The 11,251-nt window shown below is 49.6% G+C and overlaps 1 protein-coding gene across 3 annotated transcripts in view; it reads right to left on the bottom strand.

Moving 5' to 3' along the window:
* The window catches only part of PGS1 (phosphatidylglycerophosphate synthase 1), a 34,922-nt gene extending 26,635 nt beyond the window's left edge, over positions 1–8,287 (bottom strand). For all 3 annotated transcript variants that reach the window (XM_012803174.2, XM_023511076.1, XM_023511075.1), the window contains exons 1-5: positions 8,102–8,287; positions 6,247–6,324; positions 4,618–4,717; positions 3,340–3,529; positions 2,525–2,703 (exon numbers count right to left, since the gene is read on the bottom strand). In XM_012803174.2, the coding sequence (XP_012658628.1) occupies positions 2,525–2,703; positions 3,340–3,529; positions 4,618–4,717; positions 6,247–6,324; positions 8,102–8,107 (553 nt within the window). In that variant the 5' untranslated portion in view covers positions 8,108–8,287. The remainder of the gene's footprint in view (positions 1–2,524; positions 2,704–3,339; positions 3,530–4,617; positions 4,718–6,246; positions 6,325–8,101) is intronic.
* Positions 8,288–11,251: the final 2,964 nt, after the last annotated feature.

Consider the following 11,251-nt stretch of genomic DNA (forward strand, 5'->3'; position numbering starts at 1 on the left):
CCCCATATGCTGGAGGTGGCGGGTTCAAACCCAGCCCCAGCCAAAAACAGCAAAAAAACAGGCTCAGTGCCTGTAGCTCAGCAGTTAGGGAGCTGGCCACATACACTGGGGCTAGAGGGTTCGAACTCCACCCAGGGGTGCTAAACAACAATGACAACGACAACAACAATATCAAAAAAAAATAGCCAAACTTTTAGAAACAAACAAACAAAAAATAGACAGACACTGTGGCGGGTGCCTGTAGTCCCAGCTACTTAGGAGGCTAAGGCAAGAGAATCACTTGAGCCCAAAAGTTTGAGGTTGCTGTGAGCTGTGACACCAGAGCACTCTACTGAGGGGAACATTGTGAGACTCTTGTCTCACACACACACAAAAAGAAAAAGTCAAGAGAAATTTAGAGACAGAAATCAGGACAATAGTTACCTGGGGTGGGGGTGGGGGTAATGCCTGGGAGGGGAAGCAAGGAGGGGGTCTGAGGAACTAGTCACTATGAACAGAGGCAGGGCAATACATCCGTAACTGTTGTTCAGTATACATGTTCTATTTCAAAAGGAAACTTACTCAAATAAAGATGTGGAAGTGTTACCCAGAAAAGAGGCAAGCATATGCCAGGCAGGCGTACAGAGGAAGGCTTAGCATAGCAGTCAGGGAAAGCTTCCCATGAGTGGGGAAGTGCCCGAGAGTCCTCTGCAGGCAAAAGGACAGCAGCAGGCTCCAGGCACCACGTGGGTGCCCTACATGTTCAGACGAGACCCTGGCGACAGGTGGCTGTCCAGACATACTGAAGGGAAAGATGCTATTGTTAGATGAGAAAAGACCGAAACTTAAAGTAAATGTCCGATTCAAAATGTCAGGAGAAAAAATACAACAGACAAAACCAAAAATAAAATACAAAGAAAACAATAAAGATAACAGAAATTAACAGAATGAAAACAATACAAAAAATGGCAAATATCAACACTGTCAAAGTTGATTCTCCGAAAAGACTGATAAAAGAGCAAGCCTTTGTTGAGGCCAAGCAGGAATGAAGACAAAACAGGGAAAGAGTGTTGTCCTGGGTTGTCCCCGCTCACTCACACACTCTGAGCTGACAGCAGAAACAAGACACTCGGGTGCCTTTCCAGGCTGGGCTGCAGAACAAAGAAAAGGACTGGCCTGTGCAAGAATCTGTCCTTGCTGACACTGGCAGACACCAGGGGACAGAAGCAGCCACATGTTGCATACATGCTGGCCAGTGCTGCGGGCAGACAGAACACCGGGGCCACGAGCACCCTGCACCTCTCCATGTGCTCACAAGGCTCTCCTGAGCACAGCTGCACATGCCAGCACCCCGATTCCTGCCCAAGCACCCTCGCATCCTGCCCTGGCCGTGGCCCACTTCCCCTCATGTTCATGCCTGGCCTGTTACATCAGACCAGGTGTCTGTGAATCCTTTAAGGGTCATATAGTAAATATCTTAGGCTTTATGAGCCAAAAGACAAAATTGAGAATAATATGTATGCACTTACTTAATAAGAGAAAACAGATTTCCCCAAGTTTTTTATTGATAAAATTCAAAACAACACACTAGCAGTAACTGTGTATCCCTGCAGCAGTAGGACCATCAGTCATGCTGTGCTGGGGGTAAGAGGGCACAGAGCACAGGCAGTGGGGGACTTAGGGTCTGAGTGCCAGGGTAAGTGAGCGAGGAGTCTGCCCTGGAGAAAGCAGCCTGCCCAGTGGCCATCCTCCTTAGGCTAGTTCCCCCAAGTCTCCTATTACACAGGCCCTGTGGCTCTCAGCTTCCTTGAGGCCTATGGTCTCCTGTCTGGAAAGTGCTATGGGAGAGCCCTCAGCTCTGCCCACTATAGTCAGGCAAGTCAGACCATGGCTGAGCTCAATGGCCCACAGCTCCCCTGGTGCAGGGAGAGGGCTTCTGCCAGGCAGCCCCCTGTAGATGCTTTCTTCTAGGTCCACATGACTCAAGGAAGTCTTCTTACACGGTCCGAGAGCAACCTCATTTCCCCAAGTTGTAGACTGTTGCAAATTCAGCAGTTGCCCTTTAAGGGCCATGGGGAAGCCACGGCCACAGGAATCACAAGAATGCAAATGCCCCAGAATGCTCGAGCCAGGACTTGCCAGTCTGCAGCAGGCAGAGCTGAGACTCTCCCATTTCACTTTCCAGGCAGGAGGCCACAGGCCTCAAGAGAGCTGAGAGCCACAGGGCCCGTGTGACAGAAGCTTTGCGGTAATTGGCCCAAAGAAGATGGCCACTGGGCATGCTGCTTCCTGTAAGTCAGGGCAGGCTCCTGGCTCACTCACCCCAGCACTCAGACCCTAAGCCTACACACCCACCTCCTGCACCAGCCCCCTCACCACAGGGCATGACTGATGGTCAGTGAGTCACATCTGTCTGGCTTCACTGAAAAAAGCTAAATAGGGCTCTTCCACACAAGTCTCCTATGCCTGTGGCAAGGCCACCCAGAGGTGTGCTCTCCTGGCCCATCCCACCCACAACCACAGGAAGGCAGCACCAGGTCCCTACCTTTGTAAGGATGCACCATCCCATCTACCACCTGCACTGTGTCATCCCTCTGCAGCTGCAGGGACACGTCCCCCACTGCCTCCACCAGGTCTGTGAAAAAGTCAGCAATCTCTGCACAGTCCTGCAAGAACACGTAGCGGTCCTGGCGGTTGGTGAAGTAGGAGTCGCTCAGGTTTGCACTACAGGGAGGAAGAAGCAGGTGAGGACTCAGGCAAAAGTGCAGAGCATGCCTGCTGACTCAGGTCTCAGGTGAGCCAGCAGGATAGTGACAAACTAGGTCAGGATGCGACTACCAAAGAACTACTGAGCAATGACCATGTCACAAGACAAGGCAAGAGTAGCACTAAGGTAACACAGAAAAGTGGACCACAAGACCTCACAAAACTGACAATCTAGCTGGGGAAGGAGATGCAGACACCAAGTCAACTAACCACACACAGACATAGTGCCCGTGCCCTAGAATCACAAGGACCTGGATTTCCATCCTGGCCCTGACTCCTGCTTATTTTTCTGACTCTGCCCGACAAAGTTATTTGTCCTCTTGGATCTCTGTTTTCACATGCACAGAGGGAGGAAAATACTACACAGGGTCACCATGAGAACCCAAACGAGGTGGTACATGTAGGTGGCCAACAAATGGTAAGTGCCTCATAAATGGGGGCTACCTTCCCATCCGCAGTGGGCTTGCAGCCTGCACAGCATACACAATGCCTGGGTGATGCATGCCTTGTGTGTACAGCAGCCACACAAGCAGGTGCTCCTAGGCTGACCAGCAGAGCACTAGGCCCTGTCACTGACAGAGGGGGGCAGCTCACCCGCTCAGGATGACGTTGTTGTCAAAGAGGTACACCTTGATGTGCTGGAGGCCAATGGTCTCGTTGAAGCGCTCAGGGACAAGAAGCCGGAGAAGCCCGCGGAGGTTTGGCGTATGAAAAAGGGAGACACGGACCTGTTCTGGAAACCTCTGCAAGAGTGGGAGCAGCATCGTGCGAGAGTTCTTCCTGCCTGAGTATGCGGGAACAGAGAAAATGGACAGTGATTCACCCCAAGAAAGAAGTCCTCCCTACTAGTAGGGAACAGCCTCCCGCGTGGGCCTCACCGTCACCCACACTACCCCCTTGAGTTGGCCCCACCAACTGGTACCCTTTCTAGCCAGATGATGTCTAGACCAACTTTAGAAACAGAGTCTCACTTTATTGCCCTCAGTAGAGTGTCGTGGCATCACAGCTCACAGAAACCTCCAACTCCTGGGCTTAGGCAATTCTCTTGCCTCAGCCTCCCAAGTGGCTGGGACTATAAGCACCCGCCACAACGCCTGGCTATTTTTTGTTGTTCTTGTTGTTGCAGTTTGGTCCGGGCTGGGTTCGAACCCCACTGAGCCACAGGCGCCACCCCAGACCAACTTCTTAACCTGGATGCTGGCCGCACTCAGGGCAGAAGTGCTCAACAGACACGTGGTGTTGGTGCGCCCAGCACCTATTCACCTTCCTTCTTACAACTGTACCCAACTTCCTTCTGGAGGCACCCCCACAGCCACTCTCAGCATTTCTGTGCTGGGCGACGATGATTCTACTCACTCTCCCAGCTCCACAGGACAACACACAGGCCTAGGGGTCAGCCATCCAGCAGACTCCAAGCCCCTGGCAACCACAATTAACTCCAAGCTGGGCACACAGCCATGGCAGCCCACTGAAGAGCCCCAGCCTGACTCTCTTCCCACAGCTAAGAGGAGTATCTGTGGGGATACAGGCTGTAGCCACTAACAGCCACCACAGAGCCTGAGAATAAAGTCAACCCAAAAGAAGTGGGAGCAGGAGCTGGGTCCTGGTGACACATCCAAACCCAAATCACAACCACCTGAAGCAAGTTAGCCACGAGAGTCAAAAAAGTTTCTTCTGGGCCTCAGTAGTTTTAGTCAGGCTTTCAGTGGCTGGCTGTGGAAGGAAGCCTGACTCCAACAACCAGGCAGTCCCAAGCAGCCTAGCCCATCTTCAAACAGCCTTGTCTCTGCTTGAGAAGGAAGAGGTGACAGCAACTCCCCCCACTGAGGGCCTGACAGCAAAGGAACACGGGCCGGAGTGCGATGTACCTACCTCTAGAGCCCCGGGTGAAGTCCAGGAGAATGGAGACCTTGAGGTCTGAAGGGAACTTTGCTTCGAGTGACTTTTCTAGAGTGCTTTCCAAGCAATCCACCTGTCAAGAAAAAACCCGAAAAGAAGCATAAGACTCAAAAATATGTCTGTATATTAAAAAAATGAATCAGCTTATCAGCAGACATGCTCAGCACCCTCTCTAAACACAGGTTTGCACCATCAGCTCCATCTGCGATGGCCTCCTTCAGGACAAGCAGCCCCCTCAACAGCCTGAGCCTCCAGGAAGAGAAAGAGGACCTGCAAGGCAGGGTGTGCTGCCCCAGCAGGCTGGGCCTTGCCAGCCCTGGAAATGCCGCGGCACCAGCTCCCACATACATTTCAACACAGATGACTACGAGTACTGCCCTATGCCCAGACAGCGCTCAGGACATACTGGCTGATGAGTGAATCCAAGACACAACCTGCCCATGGCCATTCCCCATGGGTTGGATATTACATTCTTCTCCCACGAGAACAAGCAGGCTTCCCACACTGGCAGCTAAGGGTATGTCCTGAAAATAGAGAAGGGCTTGTTCCTGGGAGAAGCAGAGAAGAGAGGGAAGTGTGATGCTAAGCCGCCTTCCCCACACACCAATCCCTACAGCTCCCAGCTATGAATTTCTGAGCAAGGATGGACCAAGAAACAACATTTACTATGGACAATGGGCCCATTTCACTATCTCTGAGCAAAAAGAGACATCGGTAGGACCCACACGAAGTACTGATCTGATCTCACATTCACTTCAACCCAGCTTCAGATTGCTGGTGCCAGAACCTGCATTGACCCCATATCACAGGGAGCACCCCTTGTACAAACCTTCCCACTCATGCCTGTCTCACTAGAATGACAAGTGTGGTGTGAGGCAAGTCCAGGTAGAACAAGGCTGGCTATAGACCTGGCACCTGATGCCAGCTACTGGAAAAATCAGCCAGCCTGATCTGTACCCAAGTCCGTTTGTTCAGTCAAGGTCAGAAAACCTTTTGTGAAAAAGGCCAGATAGTAAATATTTGGGGTTTTATGGGCCAGATAGTCTCTGTCACAACTACTTAGTCCTGCTAATGTAACGTAAGAGTAGCCATGGATAACACACCAATGAATAAGCATGACTATATTCCAATAAAATTTTATTCATAAACACAGAAATTTGAATTTCACATACTCCTCACAAATCACAAAATATTCTCTCTTTTTTTTCTTTTAGCTAACAGTCATACCAGATATTCTTTTTCTTATTCCCCCCACCTCCTGCTATCACTGAAAATGTTAAAAACAAAGTCTTAGCTCACAGGCCTTAAAAAAGCAGGGCCTGCTGGCTGCAGTCTGCCAAGCCCTGGATGGGTAGACAGAGCATCTAGAGAGCCCTGTGCAGAGTGAGGAGGACACTGGCCTGCAAGACCAGAGACCCAAACTAGACTGCTCTTTACCTTCCTCCAGACTCCCCAACATGCCCATATCCAGGGCAACAGAAACGTGAGCTGGCTCTGAGCTGGAGGCTGTGCAACGGCAGCTCTTTGTCCACCTCACTGCTGCTCCAGCACATCAGGGCCAAAGCACTGCTGCCATTAGGACCACATCCCCACAAACCTTACCAGCTCCTGTTCCAAAGGACCTGTCCCCAGGTAGAGGGAAGCCATCACAATCCGCCTCTTGGCTACTTTTATCTGTCCCTGAAAGAAGAGAAAAATTCAAAATTTACATTCATCATTTTCATAGTTCACTGAAAAAATGTAAGCTTCTGACCTTGGAGGCAAACCACACTCTAAGATGGACTAGCCTATGTCTTCACCAATTAATATTTAAAGCAAAGCCAAAACATGCACAATAATTTACCAAGTAGGACCCACAATCCTAATTTAAAGTACTCAGCTTGCAAAGTAAAGCATCATCTCAGCCTGCTACAAAATGCAACACAACCACTGAAAAGAATGAAGGAGACCTGTGCAGGCTGGTGGGAATGTGCACTAGGGCTCACGAAGAGGCAAAAGCACAGCACTGACAGGACGCAGCCACACTCCCACCTGCCCTCAGCTACTGTAGGAACATGGAGGAAGCGGCCTGCTGACCCACAGGGACACAGAGAATGCGTGCCGACTATAGCATAGGACTCCCAGGAGTAAAGCTTAAAGAAAGGCGGTACTGGGCCAGGCGCAGTGGCTCACACCTATAATCCTACACTCTGGGAGGCCAAGGCGGGTGGATTGCCTGAGCTCATGAGTTGGAGACCAGTCTGGGCCACAGAGAAACCTCGTCTCTAAAAATACTCAGGTGTTGTGGCAGGCGCCTGTAGTCCCAGCTACTTGGGAGGGTGAGGCAAGAAAATCGCTTAAGCCCAGGAACTGGAAATTGCTGTGAGCTGTGACGCCACAGCACTCTACCCAGGGCAACAGCTTGAGACTCTGTCTCAAAAAAAAAAAAAAAAAAAGAAAGAAAAGAAATTTAGCTAAATGTAGGTCAACAGAACAAGAGAGCCAAGAAGAGAAGGTGGGCAGGCACTAAGAAGAATGAGGTCATTTTTTCTACCTCTCTTCTATTATCTCCCAATATTCTGTCTGCCCAGCCTCAACAGACTTTCATTCTAACATCATTGCTAATATGAACTCTGTTGTTAAAAATTAATTAGTGTTGAATTACTTCATTCCAATTAGCAGTTTAACCAGAGTAACTAGACATGGTATGTAAACCTGAGTAACATGCTGACAGCTGAACCCCCAAATGCAGAGTTTACACCACTACCAGGAGAGAGAAGGCACATACTGAGACAGTACCATAAAGAACCAGGACTATGGCCAGGTGCACGGTGGCTCACATTTGTAACACTATCCCTTGAGCTCAAGAGTTTGAGACCAGCCTGAGTAAGAATAAGACTCTATCTCAAAAAATAAAATAAAATAAAGAACCAGGACTATAACTCCTAAAACCAGGATGTCAGAACATCTAAGTTCCCAGACATCTTTAAATTTTAAATGCCTCTTCACACCCATTGACTCCACCTGCGGGTCTTCACTTCCAGTGTGTTACATCTACCAAGATGACACTACCGTGTCTGGAGATGTTTTCAGGAGCAGGGTACAAGACGCCAGGATAGGACAGAGGTTCATCTCCCTGTCACATTCACCAGGGAAACATCCATGTAGCCCACTTGTTCTCAGCAACCTCCCTCCTAGTGACCCACATCTTCCCAGGACAAAGGCAATCAATGTGTCCACAAGAACCGAAGTCTATACCCTTGTCCTCACTATTCCCTTCTCTAGGATGCTGGCCCAGTAAGCTTCTAACTGTGGCTCAATGCAACCACCTGTGACACTGAAACCTAACAGGCAGAAACCAAGAAGAATAAGCTGAGCAACAGCAAAGTCTTCTAGAACACAAAGCATTCAGTACTCACCAACCTGATCCCCAAAACCTCTAACTCAAACTTCTTTCCTTTAGACACAACTCACTTACCTTCATGAGCTCGAAAAACTCTGCCGGGGAAGAAATCACCCTGACATGGGAACTGGAGACTCCAAATTCTGGAACCAGGTTCCTGATCCACTGGAACCTGTGCACTCCCTCTGGACACAAGCAGCAAGGTGGGGAGGTGACCAGGGGAATAGTTGGAGACAGCAAGGGAGCCAATAACAGCCATGGTGACCTGGTTAAAGAAACGTGCAGATGGGTTATATTGCTCAAATACTTCTGCAGAAGCCTCTTTCTGTTATGGGGGAGGAGGAGGGCTGGAGATGAGTATTTGGGGGCTAATTTCAGATTCTCTAGAATGTTTTAAAAAGTGAGACCAGGGCAGCACCTGTGGCTCAATGGGTAGGGCGCTGGCCCCGTACGCTGAGGGTGGCAGGTTCAAGCCCAGCTCCAGCTAAACTGCAACAAAAAAATAGCTGGGCATTGTGGCAGGTGGCTGTAGTCCCAGCTACTCAGGAGGCTGAGGCAAGAGAATCACTTAAGCCCAAGAGCTAGAGGTTGCTGTGAGCTGTGTGACATCACAGCACTCTACCAGGGCAATAAAGTGAGACTCTACAAAAAAAAAAAAAGTGAGTCCAGGCTCGGCACCTGTAGCTCAAGCAGCTAGGGCACCAGCCACATACACTGGAGCTGATGGGTTTGAATCCAGCCCGGGCCTACCAAACAACAATGACAACTGCAACCAAAAAATAGCCAGGCATTGTGGTGCGCATCTGTAGTCCCAGCTTCTTGGAAGGCTGAGACAAGAGGATCGCCTAAGCCCAAGAGTTTGAGGTTGCTGTGAACTGTAATGCCACAGCACTCTACCCAGGATGACAGCTTGAGACTCTGTCTCAAAGAACAAAAATAATTAAAATAAAAAATAAAAATTGATTCCAAGTCGAGCTCTGTAAAAAGGTTTTTGCTTCAGCCCTCCTTCCTCCTCCTAGCCTACTAGCCAAGTACCACAAGAAGTGTCAAAGTCTATGGATACATTCAAACTTGAAGTTGATTCCCAACAATTCAAGGACCAAATTTAGCGCAGCCACAAGCAAACTCACAAAAGCGACCACATGGTTAATACGGCCATGCCCTAACAAATCCAACTCAAAAATATTTGCCTGCAGATGGCATTGAAAGATACCCATAGTACAATTAGCCAGGAGTGGTGGAAGATACCCGTAGTCCCAGCTACTTGGAAGGCTAAGGCAGGAGTACCATTAAGAGCCCAGGAGTTTGAGGTTGCTGTGAGCTATGAGACACCACCGCTGCACTCCAGCCTGGGCAACAGAGTGAGACTCAGTCTCAATAAAGAAAAAAAGAACGATATCCAGAACAAGAGTAGGTCTAGCAGAAATCTGACAATCACAACCCAGACCCCCAATTATATGACTCACAAGATAAACAAGGTTTTTATTCAAAGAAGGGAAAGACCCAGAAAAATAATTGTTTTTTCTTTAAAACTCAGATTTGGAGGCTCGGCACCTGTGGCTCAAGCAGCTAAGGCACCAGCCACATACACCTGAGCTGGCAGGTTCAACTATAGCCAAACAACAATGACGGCTGCAACCAAAAAACAGCTGTGCATTGTGGCGGGCACCTGTAGTCTCAGCTACTTGGGAGGTAGAGGCAAGAGACTTGCTTGAGCCCAGGAGTTGGAGGTTGCTGTGAGCTGTGATGCCATAGCACTCTACCCAGAGGGACAGCTTGAGGCTCTGGCTTCAAAAAAAAAAAAACCCTCAGATTTGGAGTGGTGGCTCACACTTAACTATCCTAGCACTCAGGGAGGCAAAGGCAATTGGATCACCTGAGCTCAGTTCAAGACCAGCCTGAGCAAGAGCAAGACCCTATCTGTAAAAAATAGTCGGGCATTGCAGCAGGGCACCTGTAGTCCCAGCTACTCAGGAGGCTGAGGCAAGAGAATCACTTGAGCCATATAGTTTGAGGTTGCTGTGAGCTATGATGCCACAGCACTCTAGCAAGGGTGATAAAGTGAGACAAAAGCTAGAGCAGGAAGAGGCTAGAGAAAAGGAGCACGTCTCCAGAGAGATGTTAAGTGCCCCTCAGGATCAGGCACATCCTTTTGGGGGGTGAAACCCATCTCTGGCCAGCACTAGCATAACCACATAAAGCGGACCCCAGCACACTCTGCACTCCACTGAAGCCAAGCCTGGAGGACATGAGGCTCTGCCATGAGCCACTCTCTGCCATGCGGCACAGGGCAGAGGGACTGCACACTCAGAGCCCCACAGAGACCCAACTGGACTTTAAATTCCAAACAGCAGCAGCAAAATCCTCTTTGGTGCATAACCTCAAAAGAACACTGGGAGAGATGCTCAAATGTCCTAAAGCCTGAATGGCCACAGATTCCCAGAAGATGACTTCACTCGCTTGCTTCATGATAAAGCACTGAGTCTTCCCAAGGTTCATAAAGGTCCCTGCACAAACACCAGATGGCCCACAGCTGTGCTTCCCAGAAAGCCCACCAGCCTATCTTGGCAATTCACTGCCAAGAAAACTTTAGTCAGCAAGAGAAGGTATCAATTCTCTGGAACCTGGAAGTCTGAAATTGACCATGGCCCACAGAGCAAAGGTAAGGAAGCAGCTGCTCTCTCGCTGTCCCCAGAGGGGGTGATGTCACTCATGGTGGGCACAGGCTCACAAACTAAAAGCCTAGATGTGTGAACAAAAGATTTCCCAAACCAGGGACCACAGAAATAGAAGGACCCTTTAGTTCACTGGAAAACCACAAGACAGTGGGAAAGGTACACAGCAACCTATCGATTTGAAGCCCCAAAGGGGGCCTAAAGTTTAATATTCAGTAATGAAACCGTCTATTGGCCACGGGAGTTGACAGCAGCATCAGATCAACGTCTGCTCTGTCTCACAGCACTTCTGCCACCCTCAAACCCCACAAGAAACAGGACACCACCGCTCTAGGCCACAGGGTAGTTCGCCTTCACAGGAACCAAGAGACACAAACCAACTCCCAAAAAGGTGAGGAGAGCAGCACCTGTGGCTCAAAGGAGTGGGGTGCCAGCCCCATATGCCAGAGGTGGCGGGTTCAAACCTAGCCCCAGCCAAAAACTGAAAAAAAAAAAAGGCAAGGAAATCTTCCTTGGCACACAGCAAGCCTCCAACTATTGCTCCACAGGG

Source organism: Otolemur garnettii, unplaced genomic scaffold (assembly GCF_000181295.1).
Source record: "Otolemur garnettii isolate 467f Iridium unplaced genomic scaffold, OtoGar3 scaffold00018, whole genome shotgun sequence".
Taxonomy (NCBI): Eukaryota; Metazoa; Chordata; class Mammalia; order Primates; family Galagidae; genus Otolemur; species Otolemur garnettii.